The following is a 26,562-nucleotide window of genomic DNA, read 5'->3' as shown; positions in this document are numbered from 1 at the left end:
TGAATCTGGTATAGACCTACAGAAAACAGCGGCATGACTTACAGGGTTGTCAGCGCTGGTGGGGGCTAACATCTGAGCCTGGCAGAGGTAGGCTCGACACAGGAACTGGTTGGGTGGGGGGGTCCGCAGGAAGTAGAGCCGCAGACACTCATTGGTGATGTCCAGGTGGCCATACTGCAATAAAAACATTTTCATAAAATCATAAAAATGTACTTAATTCTTATGCTTGACCTTCCAACTGTTCTCTTGTTTTGATTAATGTGTTGCATCCTGCTTCGTGATTTTCTTTTATTTCAATTATTGAAGCTTCACTGGTGGTTGCTTCCATGACTGCTAACGTGAGTGATGAGTGAATCTGACAAGGCTGTAGAGTACTTGACCTATTGATAGATATTGGTACACTGGCCAGAATAAACTGCTCGCATTGGCATGCCCAGGCTTGTAGTTAAAATAAATCATTACATGCTTTAAATTGAAGTGCTTTTGTTACTCAACGATAAAAAAAAAGGATCTTCTTGCTTTGCATAGAAATATATTATCTAAATTTCAGGTCAGTGAAAAGTTGGTTTCAGACATGGGTCACAGTGGGTTCATAACAAAAATGACCAAGCTCTTTCCTATTATATAAGGGGTGGTGAACTTTTGAAAACTTGTCCAACCCTGTACAAACTGTTGTATATTACCTGAAATCCAAGTTCAGCACAGATGACATACAGGTCCAGTCCAAAAGCGGCTGCAGAGTCAACAGCTGGCACCTGGTCACCTGCACCCTTCAGGACTTCAAACGCCTGATCCAAGTACACCTGGCCATCTTTAGCTACAGGTAACAGGAACCATCATCAGGTTGAAGAATCACTAGGTTCTCTATTCACAACTAACATAAGTTAACAGCTATCTGTCACCTTCCTTGGGGCAATACTAATTCACCTTGAATATTCACAGTAATACTAATAGTGTGGAATAGTACATTTGTACCATTTACAAATAGTGATATTCTGACTGAGGAAGGTGACGGGTGGTCATCACAACATCATATCGAAAATTCATATCAGCACTGTGATCCTTGGGAATACCTGGCCGCCAGGTATGGCCAATTCAAAATAAAGTGACACTGGAAATACTGTAAATCTTGAAACGTTTGCAGTGACTAACAAATGTATATTTTCATAGTTTTTAGGGTAACCTCTCCACCCTGAACACATGACACCTCGAATGTCTCCCCATTGTTTCATCTCTTCCCATCTACACTTGGATAGTTGCCCCAGCTACCCTTGCAGAGATTTCACGATAGCTACTACTAGTTCTCGTGTTCCAAATTATAACAAATTTATTTTTGACAGTATTAAATTAAACAGTTTGACAGTTCTCCAACTCATGAGCTCACCTCCATACTTCTGCGCTGCTGACAGCAATGTGCGAATGTTGGTGTCCATTCTCGCTGATCCCCGTGTCCTATACACCTATCATGCACCACCTATCACTCGTCGATCACTCTCGTAGTGTTAGACCAATAGATTGAAACAAACTTGGCGGGCTACTTCACCACCAAGTTCTAAATGGCCGCCATTTTGAAGTGACGTTTTACACCACAAGATCGTGATATATGTACAAAATAGTTCTTCGTTTATGCCTACGCCTGTTTCTTACTGTACGACTCATTTTGGTGTAGAATATCGTCATTTTATTTTGATCTTGTTTATGTACATTCTACCATTTTTTATGATGATATGATGAAATCCTAGTGAAAGATAGTCTCAGCGGATTGATCCAATTTTGGTTGCTACGTAAACTATCCGCCTTAGCAACAGTAATGCTTTCCCAGAAGGCTATTTACAAATATGGAGGTCAGAGGTTAACTTTGTGAGCGCATGCGTAATTTGTTGGAGGGAATGGCCGGGCCGAGGGAAATAAAACAAAAACACCGCCAAGTTTTCCTCGGCTAGTGGACGCACTGAGGAAGGTGTGAATGCAAAGTCGACTTATTCTGTAAGGTGAGGAAACAGTGAACATAAGGAGAGCAAAGATCTTGTGTCAGAGTGGGAGATATGTCTTAAAATCAAGGGTTGATATTTTGGCAATTATGGGGGGGGGGGGGCGAAGCGTGTTCGGAAAGACAATAGGACGTACTCATTTTCAGTGATGTCTCGTCTCAAATGAATACGATGAAAATATGCACTGTGCTGTCAGTGCGGAGGATGTTAGTTTTAAGATTTATGATAAAGACGAAGTACATGAAGAAGAAGTACATAAATCATTGCCTTCTTATAATTTGTTTCCCTCTAGCGATACCATTTAGTACAGAAGCAGTCTTTTGTTTTCATTCATATCTCGACATTTTCTGCTCTTCTTTCTACTTCTAGATAATACAGGACAAAGTGCCTCACTTCTTTGTAGCAATGTGAACTGACTATCTAATCACCTGTACTTGTTGTTACCCAGTAGTATCCAGCTACTCAAGTTCACCCACCAGTCCACTTCTGATCACGTCCAAGTGCAAACCTTAACTGGCAGTTATGGCTAAGAGAAGGAGGTCTAGCTCTGTGGGGATGGATGTACGGCTGGAGGAGGATATGGGTCCTTCCATGAAGACTCGCAGGAAATCTGCTCCATCTATTGATACAGGTACCTGTAAGTTTGTGCAGATCACTGGACTATTGCTGTTGTTCTTGTTTTTTATGTCTATTTCTTGATTTTATCCGCAAGACGTAGGCTTGAGTCAAGGTTCTCTGCACGCAGTGCACGGTGCTGTGTATATATTACAGTGTACCTGCTACAGTAAACTACTACTAAATGTAACCGTAGGTCATATGAAGCTGTGCTATTGCTTGTAGATGGAGCAAAGAATTGAGGGTGTGGGCATCTAGAACCTAATGTAACATGTTGAAAAGACCTCATTGGTGTAATGTTCATTTCTCTATGGCACTGACTGGCTTGTTGTGTCATTATGCAATGAAGACATGTATGTTATGTGCAGAATCTGGTGGCAATGTTTGTTTGTCTGTTGACATTGATATTATTGTCCATAATCTGTTTGCCCTAAACAATGCCTTCTATCTTCTCTCTGCTAGCCTATCCTAGGATTGGTAGGTCACTTTTGTAGCTTTCCTGTGGTGTGTAGTGTGCATTCTACTTGTATCTACTGGTCTTGCATGTCTTCTAAAAATAACCATTGTATCTATGAAAATCTCCAAAAACTAACTGATTGTCTCCCTGGAGTTAGTTGACAAAATGTAATCTAAATACATGTCATTTTCTGCCTGCCTGCCAGCCTAAGTGCCTAGGCCAGGGACTTATTCTATGTAATTTGCTACAGTATAGCTATAAACTGTACTGACTGCTATAGTGCTAAAATCTTGGTAATCATTCCTAATCTCGTTTTATATTCTCTCTCCCTTCCACAGGTGAGGTCATCCAAGACCTGTATGACATCATACGCAACCATAGGGATGAAAATGGCCGCCTGCTGTGTGATCCATTCATCCGTGCTCCAAACCGTCGCAATGCTCCTGACTTCTACGAAGCTGTGGACACCCCCATCGACATGCTCAGGATTCAGCAGCGAATCAGAACGGACGAGTACCGCACCCTGCAGGACTTCACTGCTGACGTGGATCTTCTCGTGAACAACGCAAAGAGGTACTACCCACAGGGTAGCCAGCAGTACAACGATGCCAGCGCCCTGTGGGAAATCTACGTGGAGGCCCGAGATGAAATTCTGCACGAGGTCCATGGGGGCATCAGCGGGGACACACTGGAGGGAAAGGCAAAGAGGAGAAGGGAGGAGATGGATGAAACAACAGAGGAGGAGGAGGAAGAGGAGGATATTGAAGGGGAGGATCAGGAAGAGATCGACTTCCCTCCCTTTGCAGCAGATACCGAGAATCCATACGAACAGCTCTTCGTAGCCATGGCTGATGCCACTGACCCAACAGGCAGAGCTATGTCATTCCTATTCCAGAAGCTGCCAGTGCGCTCAGAATTTCCAGAGTATTACAAGATCATCAAGGATCCCATGGATCTGACGATGGTTGCTCGTAAGATCAAGAGAAATGTGTACAACACACTCGCAGACATGGAGAGGGACATTAGCCTAATGGTAAGGAATGCCAAAACCTTCAATGAGCCAGGATCACTTGTCTACAAAGATGCTGTGGCACTGAAGAAGATTTTCTCACTGAAGAAGGCAGAGCTTGAGGGAGAGCCTGTAGGAGTCAGGAGTTCGGACAGATCTAGTCGGAGGAGTGGTAGGTCAGGACTGAGCAGCCGGCTGTCGGCGATCACTGCAGCCCTGCAGTACTCATCAGAGGAGGAGGATCAGAGTGAAGCTAGCGAGCGCGTGTCAATCACGGAGTACGAGGAAGAGTCGGAAGCAGACAGCTCCATGTACGAGGAGGGAAACACATTCCTGGCACTGTACGACCACGTCAGAGGGTACTCCACTGGGCAAGGGATGTGTCTGTCCGAGCCATTTCTCAAGCTCCCATCCAAGAAGGCGTACCCTGACTACTACCAGGAGATCAAACATCCTATGTCCATGTTGAAAATCAGAAGCAACATTAAGCAGGGGCTGTACGAGACCCTCGACCACCTGGAAGCTGACTTTACCCTGATGTTTGAGAATGCCAAACAGTACAACATGACAGGGTCTCGCATCTACAAGGACGCAGTTAAGCTACAGCAGGTCATGCAGGTCAAGAAGAGAGAGCTGACCAAGTCGGACAGCAACTACGGAGACACAGAAAGCGTGCTGAGCAGTGCTTCTGGTGTCAGCAGGAAAGTCAAACGTCCGCAGATCATGGAAGATCTGGAGGAAAAGCGGAAGAAGAAGAAGAAAGATGAAGGAGAGAACACCCTGAAGGGCCGACTGCGGTTCCTGTATGATGCCATGATAGGCTATTGTGATGCGTTTGGTCGGTTTCTCATTGAGCTGTTCATGGAAAAGCCTTCCCGGAAAGACTACCCCGAGTACTACAAGATCATCCTCGAGCCGATCGACATGAAGACAATCGATTACAACATCCGAACCGACAAGTACTCCAGTGTGGAGGCCATGTTGGAAGACTTTGATCTCATGTTCAACAATGCACGCCACTTCAATGAGGAAGGTTCACAGGTGTATATAGATGCCTGCACGCTGGAGAAGGTTTTAAAAGACAAAGTAAAACAGCTGGGACCTCTTACTTCAGAAGGCGGCCTCTTCTCTCCTAAAGCAGGACTGAAGGGGCCAAGAAAGAGCTCGCCGAAGAAGTCCAAGTTTTTGACACCCCTGCAACAGAAGTTGCGGGACATGTACGATTCAGTGAAGGACTATAAAGACTCCACAGGCCGCAAGCTTTGCTTCATGTTCCTGCAGCTTCCCTCGAAGATAGACTATCCCGACTACTACCAAGTCATTAAGAAACCCATCGACATGCAGAAAATTGAAGCTAACATGAGGTCCAACAAGTACAACACTGTGGAGGATTATTTGGAGGACTTCCTCCAGCTGTTTGATAATGCTTGCCGATACAATGAGCCCGACTCACAGATATACAAAGATGCCCTGATCCTGCAGCGGGCCCTTCTGGAGAAGAGGGATGAAGTCCACGGAGATGGCAGCTCCGAGGTGCCAGACATCCGCGGATGTGTGCAGGACCTTCTGAACAGCCTCTTTGTGTCCGTTCTCAACCACCAGGACGAGGAGGGGCGTTGCTACAGCGACTCCCTCTCAGAGTTACCTGAGAAAGAAGACAAGAAGGAGAGGGAGCAGCAGCAGGAACCACACAAGAGAGGTCCAGCAAGCTTCAAAGCCATTCGCAGAAACCTCGACAAGGGGAGGTACAGGAGGCTCGATGTGTTTCAGGAAGATGTGTTTCGAGTGTTTGAGAGAGCCAGACGAGTCAGTCGTACCGACTCAGAGATGTATGAAGATGCAGTGGAGCTGCAGCAGTTCTTTATCACCATCAGGGATGAGATCTGTAAGAATGGGGAGCTGATGCTGTCTCCAGCTCTCAGCTACACTCACAAGCATCTCCAGGTGGAGCTGGATGCTGAGAAAAAGGAGAAGATTCCTAAAGAATTAGAGGAAGACAAGGAGAAGAAGGATGATGATGGAAAGGAGGAAGATGAGCTTGAAGAAGAGTCTAGTGAAACTGCAATGCAGCGGAAATACAGCGAGGATGTCAGCTGGGAGGACCAGTCATTCCGTGTGGGAGACTTTGTGTACATAGAGAATCAGGACAAGAGTTTGCCACCTCATATTGTCTGTATTGAGAAACTCTTCCAGGACGACCAAGGGGACCAGTGGCTGCATGGCTGTTGGTTCTATCGTCCAAAGGAAACCTTCCATTTGGCCACAAGGAAGTTTCTAGAGAAGGAGGTGTTTAAGAGTGACTACTACAACATCGCTCGGATTGCCAGCATTAGAGGAAGATGTTTTGTGATGTCAGTGAAGGAATACTTCAAGAGTAAGCCCCAGGGTGTCAGTGATGATGACATCTTTGTATGCGAGTCTCGGTACAGTGCAAGAGCTAAGGCCTTCAAGAAGATCAAAATCTGGCCCACACCCCCTAGTAATGTAAAGATAATCCCGCGGGAGGAACCACTGTCTAAGGTTCGAGTGGCATCAGTTTTTGCAGAAGAAGCCAAACTAGAGGAGCAGGAGGCAGAAACTGAGGATCAAGAAGAGGAGGAGGAAGATGTCATTGACAAAGTCAGGGAGAACATTGCAGTGGAGGCATCAAACACTACTGAGCCCGGTATTTCTCATTATGAGCAGTTCATCTATGGTGGAACCTGCTTTAAGCTGGGTGACTCTGTCTATGTGAAGTCCAGCAGGGAGCAACCTCTCATGGCTCGTATAGACAAGATGTGGGTGGATGCCAACAGTGAGCCATGGTTCCACGGCCAGTGGTTTATCTACCCCTCAGAGACGGATCACAACCCCACCAGGCTGTTCTACAAGAACGAGATCTTCCTCACATCCATGGAGGAGTCCAAGTCCATGAGAACCATCCTGGGGAAGTGTTGCATCCTGGCCTACAAGGACTACCTCATCTGCCGGCCCACTGAGTTCATGGAGGATGACATCTGGGTGTGCGAGGCTCGCTACTACGAAGCTGACAAGCAGATCCGCAAGATCAAGGCCTTGAAGAAGTACAGCCTCTCCCCTAAAGTGACGGATGATGAGATCTTCTTCTTCCGTAAGCCCATCGTCCCAGGAAAGGTCCCGTCACCAAAGTTGGCAGAGATTTCGGAGGAGCCTGTTGCGTTTGCCGTGCCTCCTGATGCAGATGAAGAACTGCAGCAACCGTCAACTCCCATAAAGGCGCCAAAGGCCAAACGGCCACCGAGCGGATACATTCTGTTCTCCAGCGAGATGCGAGCAACTCTCAAGAAGCAGAACCCCAACTATGCGTTCGGGGAGATCAGCCGAATCGTGGGGATGGAGTGGAAGAACCTGAGCGCGGCGCAGAAAGCCGTGTACGAGGAGAGGGCGCAGCAGCAGAGCTCCAGCCAGAACGACGACGAGTCGCCCTACCCAGCATCCCCCGCGTCGGGTCACAGCAGCAGCCGCTCGGACCCGCTGATCCTGGTGTGGGAGTGCCTGTGGGAGGGGTGCGACTACCAGTACGAGAGCGAGAAGGACCTGGTGGCTCACCTGCTGGAGACCTCGGGGCACCTGAAACCTGAGGGGGAGCAGCAGGAGTACTTCTGCTACTGGGCAGGCTGCCCCAGGTCTAGGGTCAAGAAGAGCCTCCCCTTCCCCAACATCTCGGGGATGAAGCGCCACGTCCGGGAGGTCCACGTGAAGACGTCGTCCCGTCAGATCCCGCTCAGCCAGAGAAGTCGCAACTACATACCCTACCAGCCTGGGTACCAGGCATCGCCGAGTCAGTCACCGCGCCCATTCACTCCGCAGGTATGGATGTTCTAGTATTGTATTCATGAAGGCTGTTATTAGGTGATGCACCCAACTTATTGTAGTTTATTGTATGCAAACTTCAGATCAACCTTATCTTAATGTAGTCTGACCCATTCTAAATATATGGCACTTCTGTCAGCTTCTTTGTTTATCATGTCTTGTAATTGCAAAAAAAATATTATTTTCTTTGGAGTAACTTGCATGTTCCTGTCCAACTTGAATATTTTTGTTAAGTTGCACATATTACAATTGTGTTTTAGAAATGATAGCAAAATAGTGCTAATACATTTCTCACTTGTATGTCATTTAAATATGACTGTCACAGTAATACTCATGTATTATATTAACATGTTCTTTGCAGGGTTCTGGAGCTGTGCTGGGTGTGGTTCCTCCCCCCATGCCAGCAGGAATGTTATCACAGACACAGATGGCAGCAAACGGTATGTCCTCATGCAGTGTGGGTCCTATGGGCTAGGCCAAGCAGCAAAATTTAATGTATTAAATGGACAACTTTAGTTTCACTAGGATTATGAAGATAAACTTTATACATGCATGACCCTGTTTTTTAGTTACAGGAATCTTGAAATAGACATGAGTTATATTTAGATATGTTTCCTGGATTTTAGTATTGAATGTTGTTCCTTAATGACTAATATTGTCCTACAGGAACACCTGGCCAGAGAATGACCCCAGGTACCAACCAGCCCCTGACCCCTGGACAGTCCATGAACATGCCTGCCAACAGTCTACAGGTAAAGTTTGTATGGTGTTCACAATCCCTCTGCCCCATTTTACTGAAAGGTCACGTTGTATTGCTCTTCGCGTCGTCAAAGTCCCCACCAGCGTTTATGTCAGACTCCATGCAAACTTATCCCTTTCATTTTATCATTGTTTGCTCGTGCCGTGTTCGTTCACATGTGGGGTACGTAACACTTACATATCAACCATGTTTCATATTGTGGACACATCTGTCATGTGCATTTTAGTAAATATTTGCAAACTTACTGCAGCACTACTAGTCAGGCTGTGAAGACTGGTACTTAAGACTCAATATAATAATAATAATAATAATAGCCTTTATTGCACATTCATGCCCTATCGGGCTAAGTACAGGCATATAGATACAAAGGGTAGTAATGCAGTAAACATGGTTTCTAAGACTAATCTAAAACATAAATTCTAAAACTATTCTAATACATTTGTTCGGCTTCTTCTCGTTTCTTAGTTATGTAGACAGGGTTAGATGCGCTTACGACTTCACTTACGATTTTCACTCACTGAATACAGCAACTTAATGAAAGAATGTACAGAATGAATAGGAAAGTATAGTCTTGGAGAGAACTAGCAGAATAACGACATCTTTCTTTCCAGTATGCCTCCTTCTCGCAGATACCCGGTGCCTTCCCCCCTCAGAGCCCATTCCCCCAGCAGGGGGGATACTCCCAACAACCCCCCCTGTCACAAGGTGGACCAATACCTCCGCAGATGTACCCCCCTCAGATGGGCCCCCCTCCTGTGGGTACTACCCCCCCTGCACCGCAGGTGAGATGGTTGCTCCCACTGTGCATGGGTTTGCTCTGGTGACTTTTCCCTCTCAAGATCTTTCTCTGGTTTGGTAGACAATAGGGGTGACAGTTTGATTTGGTTCTCTTCACACTGCTGGCTGTCCTATCTACTCTTGTGGGAGGAGTTCTATAAGGATAATGAACATACTTTCTCTGTGGGTATTTCTATACTGCAGCAGGGTTCTTACAGGGTTCTAATGGACAGTTAAGTTTAGTTATCTGGATACAACAATGAGTAGAGTGATTTGATCTGAATGCAGCCTTTGCTTCTGCCTGGTTATGACCTATGACAAAGAAAGCTGAAATTTCTCCCTTGTAATGTTTTTAAGAGACAAGTCAATGTAGTAGAGATGCTATTGTTTTGATATGTGAAGAGGCCTATTTATTATAGAATGCTCATAGTCACTATAGAGGAAAAGGTTAGGATGGCACTGCACAAGATGCACTCAGTTTTATATTCCTGATCAGCACGTTGTAGTTTAGATTCTGTTCACAGCTTGTCACCTGCATTGTCTCTCATTTCTCTGCATCTCATCTCCCACACCTCATGTTCTTGTCTTGTCTCACCCTTGTATGACAGTCCTGTTGTGGATTTTTATAGTAAGATGCTCAGTCTGCTTGTGTGGATTTTACTGTAAAGAGTGTTTTCCTTGTTTGGGTGTTTGTTCTGGTGAATGGGTTCCTTGAGCCATTGTAAAACTGATATTAACTCCCATTTTCCCCTCTTTACAAATTGTGCCAAAGTATTTTTATGGACAGGGTGGTACTCAGTACGGTGTTCATCCACAGACACAGTCCCCAGCGCCCCCACCGCAGCCCCCACCCCCGCCGATGTTTGTGCCTCCCCCACCAAAGGCACAGAGACTGCTGCACTCCGAGGCTTACATCCGCTACATAGAAGGCCTAAAGGTAAGCCTTCAAGTACCATTGATCCTTTTTATAATCAAATGCAATAAACTCATCCATCTTAATCACTCACTGTTGCTATAAAGGCACACTGAGAAGTGAAATGCTAAATGTTGCTATTGTCTGTTCCTCACACACAGGTTGAGAACAGGTCAGTGAGTAACTGGGAAGAGACCCTGACTGTGCGACAGGAGGATGTACAGCTCACGGAACAGCAGCGGGCGCGGCTCCCCGGACACATCCTGAAGAACGGGAAAGGTCCGCACAAGAACATGGAGTCTGCCCTGTGGGCGCTGCGGGACCTCATGCTGAAGGACGCTCTCACCATCGGAAACTTCCATAATTAAACACCTGGTATAGTGCATTCTGAAGATGTCATATTTTCAATAGTTTTGAAGATCAAAAATTGGTTAGGTTGACTTTCTTGTTTCTGTGATGGTAACATGTTGTACTGTTGGATGTTTGTCACTGTTTTTGAAGTATAGGTGTAGAAAGTCTCTATCCTCCTGTCATCTAGATTTGGAAAGTGGACAATACTCCTGATTTGCTTCATAGTATCTTATTTTATTGGATTTCATGAACATTATGCACCTGTCAACGGTATAATACTATATTTCTTTAATACTGAGACTGATGTTAAGGATGTCAGGCCAGGATTGTTAACAAGAAACAGTCTGCTTGCACTTCATTATGTGAAGATACATGTTGTAAAAAGATGCCTAATTTGTGGTCCATACCCACCAGTAACCTTCAGTTTACTAGAATGTTTACCATTAAAGATAAATTACATTGTTCCAGTTTTGTTTAATGGTTTCTGTGTGACCACCTAAAATACCTTTAACCTTTTTGGACTTGTGTTAGTTGTCTTTAGCATGTTTAGTATTATTTTGTTTTAGGTTTATGGAAATGATGAAATCTTGAGTTAGCTGTAAGTTCTGGACATAGACCCAAAAGCAAGTGACAAGAAATGTTCAAACAAATAAATGTGTGCCATCATGTATTCTAGTTTGTGTGCTTGTCTATGTATGTGTTAACACGATTTACCAAATTAGTTTTTTCTTAGGCATTTTTATATTCAAAGCTATTTGTTTAAGATTGCAGCAAGAAATATGGAAGACATTCCACCCAGATGACCAGACCAGAGATTTTCTTGAATTTGACAAATCATGTGTTTATCATATTGTTTAACTTCAACATTACCAGAAAGTATTGCCAGTTAAGGAGTAAATACCAGAACAGAATGTCACGGCTGATTTTCTCACAGTTAGATTGGCCTTTGTTGTTTCTGTAATAGAAATAAAAGATGGAAGACTCTTAAATTATTACATTTGTGATATCCTATCCTTACTGCAATCTGGATTACTTTGTTGTAGTTATAATTTTACAATCATTTTAAAGAGAAATATCTTAACCTTAAGCCTAGTTGCTATGTAACACAATGCTTGCAATGATAGTATTGATACAATGTAATTCTTCACAAACTGACTAGCTTTGTGACTGATGCCAGCCATTCCCCCTGCCACGCCTGGCCCTGCCTGCACCCCGTCCCCTGTACCCTCTCCCCCTCTGTCCACGGCCTCGTGTGCGGTTGGTGCCAGATTGCCTGCCACGCCCAGTCCCAGTCCCTTCGGCCCCTGTACATGGACATGGTGCAAACATGGAACCTCTTATTAACTGTGATGTTGTGCATTGATGAGACCATATTAGATACTCAGCAATGGTAAATCAATATACGCACACTGTTCCCACACAGCTATAGTTTCATCATTTAGAGGCATCTACTACAGTATTGTGTTTTGTACATGTGCTGGTTAAGACGCAAATCCACAAATGTTAAGAATGAATTCATTCATATAATTTTAAAGAAACAACACTAGTGCAGCTTACTTAACTGCTCCAGCTTATTCTCCCGAATCCACTGAATCCACTTGTTCCAGTCATCACTTCCCTTCTCCAGGGTCTTTCCATCACCCACCACAATCAGCCCCCGCTTGGCTCTCGTCAGTAACACGTTCATTCGACGGGGATCGTTTAGGAACCCTGAAAAAACATCAGCAAAGTCATTGAGTTAAAGATGAAGCAAGCTATGTTTCACTGTGTGGAAATTGTTTTTGTTTGGCTCTCTTTTGGTGTCCAGAACAATGCGTTACGTAGTTATACACTTACCAACGTATCCTCCCTCATTGGCCCGGACAGCAGAGAAAATGATGACATCACGTTCTTGTCCCTGGAAGCCATCTACAGACCGGACGGCGATGTTTTGGTCCAAGCCCTCTGTGACCTTTTTTATCTACTCGCGCAAGGAAACCAAACAATTTGACAAAAAATTAGCAGTCTCGTAAAAAAACACGTTTTACATCATTGCATTAGGTTTAACAATGCATTAAGGTATATAACATTTATAAGGGATTGAATAATACACCCTTTGCCATTCTGACACTAACCAATATCTTAGCTGAAAACAAAGTAGAGGTTTTCCTGGGAACAATACAAAAGTTGATAATAGTTTGTAAGACCATGCGCACACTCTGTACCACTGATTTTGATATCGTGGAACTTACCTGTGCCTTGTAGGGCGACACGATACCGATGTCATCCTCCCGTATGTCACCCCCCTCAAGCAACTGTTCAGTCATGGCGATGACGATCTTGACCTCTTCATCATTAAACTTGGATGTTCCACGGGATGTCTCGCGAGAAGAAACGTTGACAAACGAGACTGGCATATTTTGGTTAGGCCAATCGAATCCAGAGGGCGGCCTTCTGGCAGATGCCTCCACACCATCTTTAATCTGACCATTATAGAAATGTTGTGATGGGAAAGCTGACATGGCCGGATGCATTCTGTACTGCGTGTCCAGAAGGTGAACCTGTAACCTCTGTCCTCTCCATCTGAAATCAAAAGAGAAGAGAATTTTCCCTTCGTCCACCCTCCCGGTAAGGAGCAATCAGTGCCCTCGTACAAAATGTGGACGATTCCAGACGTTAACGTGGTCAAGGTGGACAGAACAGCAGAGAAGCGACGTATACAGTGTATAATAAACCCCAGAGCAAGAAGCGACCGTATATAATTAAGGGTTAATGACCCGCCTCGAGGTGTATATGGTGTCATAACGGCTGGTCCTTTGCTATAACCACCGAATGAAACCACCGAGTGAGCAAAGCGAACGAGGTGGTTTTATGAGGTGGTTATAGCAAAGGACCAGGCGTTATGACACCATGTACACCGAGGAACAGGCGGGTCATTAACGTTATTATCATATAGCCTACCTAAACTTGCACACTCCTGTGTGACGCTTAGATCCCTTGGTACTAAACAGTGTGAATTCCATTGTCGAATTTCTGAAAATTCACATTTGTTCTTTGGTACATACATTTGTAAGGAGATTATAGATTGCATTTTGAAACCAAAATTTCCCCAGAAAATATTCGAAACACTGCAGTCTTTGGCATTTTTGAACAACAAAACTCATCACCAATGTTAACAGAAGGAGCCATCCCCCTCTTGCAGTCTGTACTTATTCCCTCTGCTCTTGCATATGTTTCGCTCCTTTTGATTGGCCAATGCCTGCATATCCCTTACTTTCCTGTGTGTATTGCTCATTTTGCTTGGTCAGAATGAATCGACACCGGCATCGGTGTCGATTTGCATCAACACTGGTGCCGGTGTCGATGCAAATCGACAACGGTGCCGGTGTCGATTCATTCTGACCAACCAGAAGGAGGATACACACCTGCCTGGCCGGAATCTATATGTTACTGCGTCATAACCAACGTGGAACGTGGTCTTCTGATTGGTCCGCGGCGCCTGGCTTTATGATAATGTATAATAAACACCGGAGCGTACTACTTTCCGGATGAATTACTCTTACGTACTCCGAGATGACACAAGGAGAAAGCTACGCGGTTCGGGGTCAAATGATGTCTTTATTCTGCTCGATGAGAGGCTTACAGGTTGTGCAAAGACATCAACGGCCTAAGACCAAGGTCTTGCCGATTACAACAATGTAGGGTCTAAGACCAGGATCTTGGCTATAACAATGAGCAATACAGTGAGCGTACATGTACATATAGTGCTACGGTAACATTCTTTGAAAGGATAAATTCAAGGCAGCAAGGGTGGCCTGGCCGGAATCTATATGTTACTGCGTCATAACCAACGTGGAACGTGGTCTTCTGATTGGTCCGCGGCGCCTGGCTTTAAATTCCCTACGATTGCTCTATTAGCAATCCTACCATGTACCCAGGCTACCCTCCCATAGCAAAGATTACAGGATCTTAACAACAAAAAACTCACCTCATTGATAAACAAGAACATGGTCACATGAGTGTGAAACTCAATATGATAAACGGCAATTATGATTTTTGTATAGTGTTAACCTTATACCACAGATAAATGTTGTTGTCTTATAGGAAAACACACAATACCGAACCTTTCGAACAGAGATATTTTCAGCTCCTGTGCATCCTCGCTCTGTACGAGTGGCGGGAGTTGCTGGTCGTCTCCGATGAGACAGACCTGCTGACAGCCGTGAGACAGGGCACACAGCACCGCCGGCTCCGTGGCCTGGGCCGCCTCGTCTACGAGCACACGGCGGAACGTCATCTGCTGCAGAACCTGGCTTCCCGCGCCGATACACGTGGTGCAGATGATCTGTGTACAATGAGGATAGAAGTAGAGTCACTGAAAACTTTGGCCGAGCAAAGTGCAGGAAACGCCAACTCCATTAATAGATATCATGTACATTTGTTATCTTTGATTTGGAAGATGATTACATTCGTATGTAATACGGTGTCCATGCAACTTTCCATTTGCTCGTAATCCTAAAGATGTGTTATCTACAGCTTCGTTGGCTTGAGAGTTCTGTGTGGAGATAACATAGACGTCTTATCACTTACATTTGCTTTTGACAGGATCGCTTTTATGCCCTGAGGTTTCTTCCTTCCTCCCCTGGACTCACCCGAGCCGTACTTGTCGTCGTACCGTTTGTCGAGCGTCAGGTGCCTGAGGCCGTACCTCACCTTCTCTGGCTGACCTACGCGCAGTATCTGTTCTTGTGGAACATTTCTGTGGCAAATGATTTTAGTTAGAATAGGAGGTTTTTTTTATGGTCTCTCGCTTGGCATGGTAAATGATAGAGGGTGACTTAACAAAACGTTATCCCAGAACATTACTCTGTTTAAGAGTACCCTACCTGTCGAGAAGTTTCTGTATGATGTTGTCAACTCCTTCGTTTGTCTCTGCCACAGCCAGGATCTTGTTGTCACTTTGCCCCTGCCATCGGATGATGACCTCTGCGGCGGCCTTCGTCTTCCCTGTTCCCGGGGGTCCCTGGATCAGCGTGATCTCAGACGAGGAGGCCGCTTGGACGGCTTTTTCCTGGCTGCTGTTCATCATACTCTTCGTGAACCATCGCTTCTTCGGTCGCATGCCTGTAGCTGCATCAAAGTCCGAACCTCCAAATGCTGCTTCTGTCCGTTGATGTTCCAACGGAGCATCAGTATGGAGATCTTCATCATTTGTAGGACCGGTAGAGGTCGCATCTGTTGTTCCAGGCGCCTTGGGTGGTGCTTCTGCGTCACTTTGGATGCCGTCGTCTCTCATTCGGTCTTCGTCGCCGCCCTGCTCAAAGGTAGCAGCCAGCCCATCAACGTTACCTCCGAAAGACGAGATGACGCGTTCACACATCAGGTTACTGGGGGTGTCCGAGTCGGCTTTCACGCAGAGGCAGTCGAGTGCCGCCATCACCCTCCTGTGGGAAATACAATTCCCGATGTGGACGGCGGCGAACTGACCGGGAGTGATGCACTGATGCTGTGCCTCACCGTTGTTCCACAGGACTTTCAGCTCTACTTCTACAAGTACAAAAATAACAGAAGTTTAACATTAAAACTAAAGGTAACAGACATTTAAGGTAACCAAACGCAATAAAAAAGACTTTTGATACCTTATCTAATCATTCAATTATCATTCAATTGTTAGGCATTGACTGTCTGTGTACGTACCTGTCCTGTCGATTTTAACTTCAGTCACTATAACTTCGGGTGAAGCCTGAGACATCGGGAGCGCCGTTATCTGCAGCTGGTCGCCGACGGACAGCGGTAGCTCGTTCTTCTCCCAGTCAGCAATGAAGTAGCGACCATCATCCTCTTCCACGCGTATGACCGAGATCTCGTCTTCCCTCGCGCGAAGAGCCCTGCTCCGGGAGCTACAGACTTCCTCCCGGACTTCCATGGTGCAGAGCGCGCTCCAGTGTAAGTAGTAATCCACGTGCCCGGGGACGAAGTCAGCAGGGTTGATGGGGAGTACACCTGAAGCACGAATACGTGAGAACTTAGGAGTATGTAACATTCGGTCCGAACATTACACAGAAAATATCTCTGTTTCAACGGTCATGTCACTATGGCCGATAATAACGCTTCACAAGTACTGATTGACTAAAAAACTAGAGAGTGATATTCAGCAGGACCTTGTCATCGTTTGGTGCTATAAACCTATGTTTTACCTACCATCTCTGATCATGTCCAGTAGACTGTTGGCGCAGTGGACGCCTGCGTACTGAAGATGAATGAACAGTTGCCGTAACCTGTCAAGTCCAAAGACGACACCGTCTCTCTGGAGAGTCTTGCAAAATCTGAAGAAGAAAACGTCTGGTCTTAAAAAAATGAAAAATATTGCAGTAGTGCTATTTTCGGCAATAACCATTCAATATGACAATCAAAACATAAGGTTTGTCAGGTATTGAAAAGATACGCCAATTCACCTGCGAATTCTCATGAGTGTTGACTCCGTGTCTGTGCTGGCTGCCGGCTGCACACACATGTATGACGTCATGAACACTATGTTGATGAGCAGGTGGAAGTATCTCTCCTCAGCTTCAGGTCGGTGGTTGACTTGGTCACGATACTTCCACATCAGAGATTCCAGCCTCAAGGCTGCCTACAATGTGAAGAGGAGTAACGTATGTGTCTAGATGTTGTAAGTTTGGAAAAGGCGGTAATAAAAGTGACAGGACCAAATATTTACGCTTGTCGGAATTGTTTTTTCTCACATTAACACTAGGACAATGGTAGTATTGTGAGTGAGACGTACCTCAGGTAGTTGTCCAAAGCGATGAATGATCTGGTTTAGGGAGTCACTTGACAGCGTCCCGGCTTCTCCGTCTTCACAGATGGCTTCACACATGGACTCAAACTTGCGCAGTCGTTCAGCCTCCTCTGAAATATCCTCGTCTAGTTCAACCCCCAGCTCAGGAAATTCTCGAGGACTCCCTATATTGAGATTGAACGCCGTGCCTGCCACGTCCGTCCCTTCTGGTGCGGCTTGTGGTGGTTCTTCTGAGAGGCCTTCCCGCTGCCGCCGCTCGGTGTAGATGCTCGGGCCACACTGCATACGTGTAACTTGATAAAACACTTCAACTGACTGGACTTCTTCCTTCTGCAGCTTGACGGAGCGGTCTCTGCGTTCTCCCGGAAACCTGTCCAGCGCGACGCTCATCCTGACGGCTTCATCGCTCCACCGTAACCAAACGAATGTCCTCGGACGTCTGACGTTGTAGATCTGTAGGTGTTCCGAGTCCAGCTCCAACAGGTAGTCGTCGTTCCTATGGCCATCCTGAAGGTCCACCATTTCCATCCCTCCGCCAGAGTGGTCCGAGAAGAAGACCACCGTGGGACGTCCCGAGCTCTGGTCTGTAGTGATGACGTCCTCCATCACGAGCGGCCCGGGAAGACACAGCCCCATCACCAGGACTGTTCCCGCCAAGCAGAACTCGAAGATAAGCAGTTTCGGGGTTTCCGACGTCAAGACGCTTCGGACGGTCGGCCAAGATATGTCTTCATCGGACTCCCGGTAGAATAGTGACCACTGATTTGGCGACATAATGTCCATCCGCTCTATGTCGTTCTCCGTCAGGATTTTTGATCTGTAGAAGGCATTGCTGACGTACTCCATGGGCAGTTCAGGGCAATCGACTGCCACTCTGACTTTCTGACTAGGCGTGAAGCGTGTGAAATCAATTTGGCCCACATATCTCTGAAGGTCCTGCAGTCGGCCGTTACTCTCACACCATTTGTACAGGAAGCGGAAGAGCTGATACTCGCTGACGTTGATGTCCTTGTTGTTCAGTAGGTCTGTGATGTCGGCCTCTTCAAAGACTCTAACCGTCAGGTCGCTGTCTGCAGCCACACTGTCGGCGAGGTAGAGATTGGCGCGTTCCAACATCTTCTGCCACACGTATCTTTTCTCCTGTGCGTCTGGTGGCTGGAGAAAAAATAAGCACAGTCCGTTATTGATGAAGATAAATGGATAGATGAAGTAAAACTAGATACCAGTGCATTGGACGTGTACAAAATGTGTACACAATAGAAAAGAATCTCACAGTGAATACCTTGAGCAAGCGAGGTGGAATATCAACGCCTTTCCCCGTCTTTGCGGTATCGACCGCTGTAGAGAACAGCTTCGCGATTTTGCGACACTCGGATGACGTCACGCCTTTGACGTCAGCCCATCTGTTGAAGAGCTCGTTGAGTCGGCTGACCGTGCGGCTGTTGTAGTTAGCAAACACGGAAATCAGGTCTCCAATGGAAACACGTTCTTTCTTGGCAGCCTCTCCGCCTGAAAAACAAAATGTTCAATGTCTAATTTGGCGACGTCCTCAAAAAAAAAAACGTCCCCAGTGATGCGTACTGATAGAGTACTACTTGTATGATTTAGTGACCATACGTAATCGTGAAGAGACAGCAAGATGCATATTGTCATTAGAACCATTGTTATAAGATAGAACGCATAGCAACAAATGTGGGTGGCTGTTTGCGATACTTTCAAAAACATTGTATCAAAATAACTTATTTGAAATAGTATCAATGATACCTGGATAGGAAAGCGGTGCTTCCTCACACTCCGGAACCAGATCAGGATCCCAGCACACAAAGAACTTATCTCCGTCAAGGTCGCTTCCGGCTATCTCATCAGCATGTGGCCGCTCACCTGCCAGAACCAACAGGCAAATAGCAATGGCCGCCAATATAGATCGTTAACGTTATGACAAGTAATATCAAATTCAAATTGTCGTACCCACTATCAGGTCTCAACTGGTAACCACTTCATAGTCTACTTCCTGTAGATGAAAAACTATCTTTGCAAACAAGTTTGATATAGTTTTAACTTGTGTATGTTCTATATGTTACCTTGCACAGGAAACACTACGCAGTCCACAAGATGTCGGCACTCCTCCACATTGACACACTGCAAGACGCGGAAGTCCCCGGGATGGTAGCACGGACACTTCACCACGGCCACCTTCGTGTCCGCAAAGACCTATCACACATACAGGAGAGAAAGCACTTTTTGAACGGTGTTTCTAAAACGTGCAAGCCAGAAGGTAAAACGTTAGGTGTTTGGATCAAAGCTAATGCTTAAGGTACCATGCATGTGAAATAAGGAAAATAATTGAAGACTTTTATTGGTTTTAAGAAGAAATAGCTATTGTATGTATATAATTATTTTTCCTACCTGCATTTTCCCTCTGACTGTGGCTTGGAAGAAGCACTGTCCGGGCTCAAGCGTGCCTGAAGGATCACAGACGCCGAACACGTTCCTGGACTTTTCTATGGGTATTTTCAAGGCTCTTGCTGGCTCAGGTTTTGTGTTGAGGAGTTTGTGGAGTTTGTTGGCTTTCGGGGGACGTCGTACCCTACTCCGGAATCCCCGAAGTATCTCCAGTGTCTCGTTGTCTGGCCCGCCTTCTCGCGAGAACAGGCGTTCGGCGAGACCTATGTATCCCCGGGCACAGAGGTGGCGAAATGCTACTTCTTTGTCAGTCTCTAAGCGATCGAGTTCCTTGAAATACGTCTCTTGTTTTGACAGGAACACCTCGTCTTTGATGCCGAGCGCGGAGAGCATCATGATGTACTGTTTGTTGAGCTGACCAAACGTGTAAGGCTGCGAGATGCCGTCGTCACACACGCCGAAGACATGGGGCGGCGGTAACTTCCACTTGAACTTCTCTTGTGAGGGGCGAATGCACACGCCGTTGGGGAGAGACGGATCGGTCATGACGACACCCTTACATCCCTTCATGCGGAACTGGATAACAGACGGGACCGGTGGATCCTGGTGTCGGTAACGCTCAGAAATGTCTTTGTCCTGCATGATTTTTCTGGCGCAGGCTACAGATATGAACCCGCACCCGTCGGTGAACGTGAACCCGTCGCGCTCGATGTCACTGGTGTGATCTATTTCCTTCTCGTCAAGCTCGAGGCACTTTGTCGCCGTCGAGAGCAAAAGACCAATTCGTGCTGCTCGCTTGGAAGGGTTTTTGATAGCTTCAAACTCGCCAAACCCGTTGACCAACCGTTCCCAAGGACCCAAGACCCCTTGATCGTACAGAATGCACGTTCTCTCTCGGAGCTGACTCGCGCTGTGACCGAAGAACACATAATGACGCCTCTGCCCTTTCCCAACCGTTACTTTGAAGCCTGACCTCAACACTGCCGACACGACATGAGGCGGTGTACTCAGATCAAAATGGAGGACGACAAAATGGCCGACGTCGTGTTCTCGGAACAGTGAGCACATTTTAGCATCAGTGTAGTCCGTCTCGACGAAAAAATCGTCTGTTGTTAACTTCTTGCCTCTGACATCTTCACGGTCCTTCTTACGGCGTATGTAGACAACTTTGATGGGAACTTTCTGGTGTCTTTCTTGTGGCCCTGACCGTTTCTGCTTATATACCAGTTCTTTCTGCTCAACACGTACACCCTCCTCCGTGTCAGGATTCTCCAGGAAGCCCGTTAGAGTACGCGAATCTGTTGACGCCATTATTACAGCGGCTGTTGACTTATCATCAGATTACTGTTGTGAGAGATACACAAATACACATAAGAACTATGGGAATGCATCTGTATGTACATAAACAGAAAGTAAGTTGAATCGAAAAAACTATATACGCCTCATTGCCCATGCGCTAGTACAGTCAGTCTGTGGTTTGTAGTTTCTGCCGTCCGACGAAGCCGACAAGAAGGATCCTTGAGAGCGTCATGCAAGTGAGTCAGCGCGCAAAGGTCGCTGGGAGATACAGGTGAAAGGGTACGCGGAAGTGACTTGTCACTAGCACTGGGACTTGATACCTAATGTCAATCCCGTTTGCTAGTACATTTGCACATTATTTCCTGGTTTGGCAGGGTGTGTATGACGAAATTAGCCATGCAAAAATGGAGTGTTCCAAAATGACCCCAGTGGTTATTCCAATATCGGGACCTAGACACTATGCTGATTAAGAACCCAATCATTGAATGCCACTACAGCATACAAGAGCAACGGCACTACCCTACCTCTCCCCTTGGTATGAAGTGAAGTATAAACATATTTTTGTCCTAAACAGCAATCAGATCTGTCCTTCAGACTTGTGGCTCGTATGAAGTGCATTGATAAAAATGGCATGTCACTACATGTTAGTAAGGGTTTAAAGGTAACATGTTAACGTTAGGTATGTCTGCGCCATACACTCAACGTTACGACCCCGCTTGAGTTACTTACTCACATTTCAATCTCCCACCGCAATTCTGACGCCTGGCCTTGAAGTTGAATATGAAATATCTGGTGGAGTCACACAAATAGACTACTTTGTTCAGTGCACACAAAGCTTATGACTCATCCCGAAGCTAACGTTTCACACCCCTGTCAGCATGGAATGGGGCCAAGTTTCGGTGTGACTCAGCAGAGCTTGGTTTCGGTGTCTTCAAAACATCACAGTTTCGGTGTGTACGTGACTGGAGTAAGGTAATCCTTCCCCGCCCATATTAGCTATGTCAAGACGACACTTGCAACCGTGGTGTATTCCTGCTGAAACTAATTATATTACACACATTGCTTACATGGGACACGGGTTGGTGTGATGTCCCACGTCTCAATATTTAGCTTCTCGTTGCCTGACTTCAAGAAACAAAAAACAAAAAACATCGCCATTTGGCCGACGCAATCCGCTTGATAATATGAACAACATCCCCAAAACGTAAGGCCCCATAGGTTTCGAATAAATTTCCTGTTTAAAGCTCTTACAAAACACAGGGAAGCTGTTACAGTAGTACTAGCACTGGTCATCGTACCGCACATACTATAGCTATAAAGCCTGTACACGCATTGGAAGCAGCTAGAAAGCGACCGCGTACCCTTTATAAGCACAGCTACAGCCCCATTTCTCGCTCTACCGGTCGTCGGGGTTAAAGTTGAAGTCGTTCAACGTTCAATTCTCAGGCTACAGACTGCATGTTTTGATTCTACTTTCCAGAGATATTTCAAATCTTTGTTGACCCCCTCCCACACACACCAAAAATGGAGACTTCTCGCGATATTCTGAGAGTGTTCTTGTGCGGCGCCCACAGCACGGGTAAGACCACCCTTCTGAACGACCTGAGTCAGGCGGTGAGGATACATGGTGAACCCGAGGTGGCCAGGAAGGTTATACAAGACATGGGGCTCACACGGGAGGACCTCGACTATAGGAAGAACCCAAGGGCATTCGAAGATCTCCAGGTATGTGAAGGTTATAGTGGGATTCATGTGTGCTGACGTTATGTCTGCTCCAGCCAAAAGTGATATGAAGTAGTTACATTTATGATTTAGAACGCGACACCCATTTTGGCTTCAAGGCTGTCAGTAACAGAATTTTTTTCAATCTACCTTGTTTTTGCTTACCTGAAGTACCGTGTAGGCTTCATTGATTATTTATCTAATTTACACGTCAAGGATTATGATTTCTACCGTCCCCATAGCTGAAGATTCTAGACGCCCAGTGCGCGACGGAGCGGAGAAATGCCGAGGCGGGTAGAGACTACATCGCAGATCGGGGGATAGACCCAGTGGTGTACGCTGCCGTCTGCCTGGGGAACGACGCCAAACAACGTCTGATGGGAACGAATCAGGCTAAGGAGTGCATCGAAAGGTGGGTACACAGTGCAAATACATGTATGTACAATCAACATGTTGAACATGGGGAATCTGTGTTTTAGCACTACGTTAACGTTGGTTATAAAATTGAAAGTCAATGCTCCTGAACAGCTGCAGGGTTGTTGCAATGATATTTTTTCTTATTTATTTTTTGGTCTTATTTCCTGCACGTTCACGACAATATACCATGTTTTGGTACTTAATGGCTATGCTTGTCCTTTATAACCAACCAGGAAAACACGACATGAGATTAAAGTTAACTTCAAGTACAAATCAATATATGTATATAGTAATCCAACTATTTCAACAAGGCAATATCAATATGATATAACTGCCCTGCCCATATAGATTCAAGAGCAGCAGATGTACGGCAATTACACAGTTGATGATATCTGGATCCGTACAGATAATAATGTGTCCAACAAACATATATCTCTTTCGTTGCTTTTTACCGTACCCGTTTATGTACCATCGTCCCAGGTACAGGAAGTCGCTTGTGTTCGTCCTTACACCGCACCAGGAGTGCATCCAGGATGACGGCTTCCGGATGATGGGAACTCTGGAGGACCTACAGTGTTACACCGTCGCCATGACAACCATCCTGCACGAGAACGACATCCCCTTCACACACATCCGGGACCTCGACAGGCAGAAACGAGTCCAGATCGTCCGAGAAAAAATTCTAGAAATTAGGCCTGACCTTGGTGCTGAAGATAAAGATAACAAGTAATCATGATATTCTCTAGATCATTAAGATGATTGGCAGCTTTTTAGTTACCACAAAGTCCAGAAACTAAGGCTTGAGGAATTCAAAAAGAAAATGTGTTTTAAAGGTGAAAGTGCCCAACGGTAGCCATGTGCACATATGTGTGTAGTATCTAATTAAACTTAATGAAAGTTCTGATGTGCAATTTGAACTCAATGAAAAATACAATATAAAGTGAAATAATGAACAAGAAAAGGGATATTGTTAAAGCGTTTTTGCATTATTTCTTAAGTTAGGTACTGTTGGTGCAAATGTTGTAATCTAGGTGATAGACACGGGCGGTTGTGTGTGTGTGTGTGTGTGTGTGCGTGTGCGTGTGTGTTTGTGTTTGTGTGTGTGTGCGTGTGTATGTGTGTGTGTGTGTGTGTACGTTTTTGTGGCCAATTCTTCTTATTGAGTTAGTTACCTTCAGTGTTGTTTGTAATATGAAGTGGGAGGTTAAAACATTAAGGCGTTCTATCCTCGAACTGTGGTTTTGATAGCCGGTTCTTCATTATAGCTGGGCAGATGCTAAAAAAATCCGTCCCTAATACCACCCAATTATATACAGCTAAGAGGTTAGGCTGAGAGGTCTATGTAACTAAGAGACACCAAGCAACACTCGATCCTGTATTATGACTTTACTCATCAATACATCTGGCCACTCTTTTTGCCTTCTTGTGAATACCAATGTAGAAAGCTTTGAAAATCTCTAGATATTTAATGGAGGTATGGGGTTTTTGAACTCTCGTTTTGCCTCTGCTTGGAAAGTACATGTGACAAGTACAAGTTTTCAACCTAGCAGTAGGCACAATGAGGTCTGTCTGGGCCTGCCTGGGCATGTTTATATAGATACAAAGACATTGTCAAGGTAAAGTTTCGACGAAACTATGACGTCAACCCCATACAGAAGCATGGTCTCCAAGCAGATGTTTGGATGGAATAAGCATTACTGTAAATGCATTTAAGTTCGCGGGGATTTAATTTCGCGGTAGCGGGAAAAAGGACTTCTCGCGGTGGATTTAAGTTCGCGGTAACACCATAGACTGCAGTCTAATACCATAATAGAAAAATGTTCGCGGTGGTTCTAAGTTCGCGGTAAAGTGGTCACCGCGAACATTTCGAACATTTCTGCATTTACAGTATATCCAAGCTAATGTTGAGTGGAAGATTGAAACGTTTTCTGACTGCCTGGCTTGTCTGACAACTATTATGGAGATAAGCCCTAACCACTAATCAAGCGTCCTTGGCCTATGACAACGTACATGCATGTAGAGTACAACAGATTTCAAGCTTAGATAGAGGGTGCTGTTTGTAATTACACCAAAATCTATTATACAACTCCACACCCTGTCTCTGGTGAATCCCCAAGCAACACTCCCCTTGAGCTAATTAAGTCAATTACATCAACATAGTCTTTTTAAAACTTGTCTTACCTTTGTAGCTTTTGTACTATTGAAAAATATGCCTCCCCTTTTTTGCATATCAATTAAAGGTTAGGACAAACCAAGGAGCTTACAATAAGATCTCTCAAGTGTCACTGACGAAAACTAGTGTTTACTAGTTCAAACGTCTGTCCGTTTCCTAAATCGTATCCAGTTAACTGCTTTTTGGCGCCGGCCACACTCCCGTAGTTTCGTATACGTCACTAGCGCAGTGGTGGGTGGAGCCTGTGAACGATAGACTGGTTCACTGTGGAGAGGAACATGTCCGGAGTAATGTATGTCCTCACCGAGCAGCTCCAGGCCTGGTCGGCGGGGCTGACGTGTGTGACCGCCGTGATCGTTACAGGCGCCGCCCTGGTCCTCACCTGGGGAGGATGGGCTTCAGGCAGGAGTGTGGATGTGCCGGGTGAGATTCTTTTTCTGTTTAGGTCTGTGAATCGCGCATATCGCTTATTCAATAAGCGTGTGAAAGCTGTTTAAAGATATTTTGTCCGGTGCAGGTGTAACGGTAGTATCTTCACCTAGGGCCATTCAATCCAGGATTGGTCGTAAACTAGGAAGTTCTGATAGTAGAAGTCTTTCCATTCCAAAAATCCTTTTTTTTTTTTTTTGCATATTCTATCGCTTAGCATTTTCTCGACCCATGATATGCTGTAAATCAGTGTTTTTGGATTCCCCGTTCTCCTACACAGAGTGAAACCTGCGTCCTAGATCTCCGCTTTAGTCCGAATCTTGGACGCGGGTTCGAATCTGCGCAGGACAATGGGACTTCCTATGTACAATTTCAATCAACTCGTGAGGCTATGAGATCCTTCTCGAGCAAACCTTAATGATACGTTAGACACGTCAGAGGTACCAATTGTCGCCTCGTCTTACAGCCTTGTGTATGATGCGTGTAGTATTTTTTTGTCTAAAGCTTGTAGCCGATTCGTACGACGCATGAAAACTTGTGCCATTCAGACGAGGGATTCTTGTTAAAATACGAAGACTTTTTCCCATATAGTCTGATCGGACCTGCATATCATTGACCATCGTATACTTTGACTGTC

The 26,562-nt window shown here is 45.5% G+C and overlaps 5 protein-coding genes across 10 annotated transcripts in view; 3 read left to right on the top strand and 2 right to left on the bottom strand.

The window, feature by feature from the left end:
* Positions 1–1,588, bottom strand: part of LOC118413615 (cilia- and flagella-associated protein 46-like) — a 35,508-nt gene extending 33,920 nt beyond the window's left edge. Inside the window, exons 1-3 of the mRNA XM_035817141.1 lie at positions 1,385–1,588; positions 684–817; positions 43–174 (exon numbers count right to left, since the gene is read on the bottom strand). Of these exons, the coding sequence (XP_035673034.1) occupies positions 43–174; positions 684–817; positions 1,385–1,433 (315 nt within the window). The 5' untranslated portion in view covers positions 1,434–1,588. The remainder of the gene's footprint in view (positions 1–42; positions 175–683; positions 818–1,384) is intronic.
* A 235-nt stretch (positions 1,589–1,823) lies between these two features.
* On the top strand, positions 1,824–11,687 carry LOC118414201 (protein polybromo-1-like). 6 transcript variants are annotated; one of them, XM_035818072.1, is made up of 8 exons: positions 1,824–1,991; positions 2,443–2,628; positions 3,402–7,900; positions 8,265–8,343; positions 8,570–8,655; positions 9,275–9,445; positions 10,213–10,377; positions 10,515–11,687. In XM_035818072.1, the coding sequence occupies exons 2-8, from the start codon at positions 2,514–2,516 to the stop codon at positions 10,719–10,721; spliced, it is 5,322 nt and encodes a 1,773-aa protein (XP_035673965.1). In that variant the 5' UTR covers positions 1,824–1,991; positions 2,443–2,513; the 3' UTR covers positions 10,722–11,687. The 6 variants fall into 6 exon arrangements, with proteins under 6 accessions (XP_035673965.1, XP_035673966.1, XP_035673969.1 ...); XM_035818073.1 differs by having other exon boundaries at positions 2,440–2,622; XM_035818076.1 differs by having other exon boundaries at positions 2,440–2,628; positions 10,258–10,377.
* Positions 11,380–22,403, bottom strand: LOC118414200. The gene is made up of 16 exons (XM_035818070.1): positions 21,918–22,403; positions 19,889–21,229; positions 19,564–19,693; positions 19,247–19,363; positions 18,765–18,991; positions 17,468–18,637; positions 17,139–17,314; positions 16,885–17,009; positions 16,381–16,686; positions 15,570–16,230; positions 15,274–15,442; positions 14,808–15,028; positions 12,936–13,266; positions 12,541–12,664; positions 12,262–12,414; positions 11,380–12,008 (listed from the first exon to the last, which is right to left on the bottom strand). Exons 2-16 carry the CDS (start codon positions 21,194–21,196, stop codon positions 11,860–11,862), a joined length of 5,367 nt encoding a protein of 1,788 aa, XP_035673963.1. The 5' UTR covers positions 21,197–21,229; positions 21,918–22,403; the 3' UTR covers positions 11,380–11,859.
* A 155-nt stretch (positions 22,404–22,558) lies between these two features.
* Positions 22,559–24,227, top strand: LOC118414202. Its single transcript, XM_035818078.1, has 3 exons — positions 22,559–22,909; positions 23,149–23,318; positions 23,804–24,227. The coding sequence occupies exons 1-3, from the start codon at positions 22,709–22,711 to the stop codon at positions 24,051–24,053; spliced, it is 621 nt and encodes a 206-aa protein (XP_035673971.1). The 5' UTR covers positions 22,559–22,708; the 3' UTR covers positions 24,054–24,227.
* Positions 24,228–25,599: 1,372 nt separating this feature from the next.
* Positions 25,600–26,562, top strand: part of LOC118413506 (aromatase-like) — a 7,751-nt gene continuing 6,788 nt past the window's right edge. Inside the window, exon 1 of the mRNA XM_035816947.1 lies at positions 25,600–25,919. Within this exon, the coding sequence (XP_035672840.1) occupies positions 25,775–25,919 (145 nt within the window). The 5' untranslated portion in view covers positions 25,600–25,774. The remainder of the gene's footprint in view (positions 25,920–26,562) is intronic.

This window comes from Branchiostoma floridae, chromosome 4, assembly GCF_000003815.2.
Source record: "Branchiostoma floridae strain S238N-H82 chromosome 4, Bfl_VNyyK, whole genome shotgun sequence".
NCBI classification, from domain to species: Eukaryota; Metazoa; Chordata; class Leptocardii; order Amphioxiformes; family Branchiostomatidae; genus Branchiostoma; species Branchiostoma floridae.
This window is presented reverse-complemented; position numbering and strand designations above follow the sequence as displayed.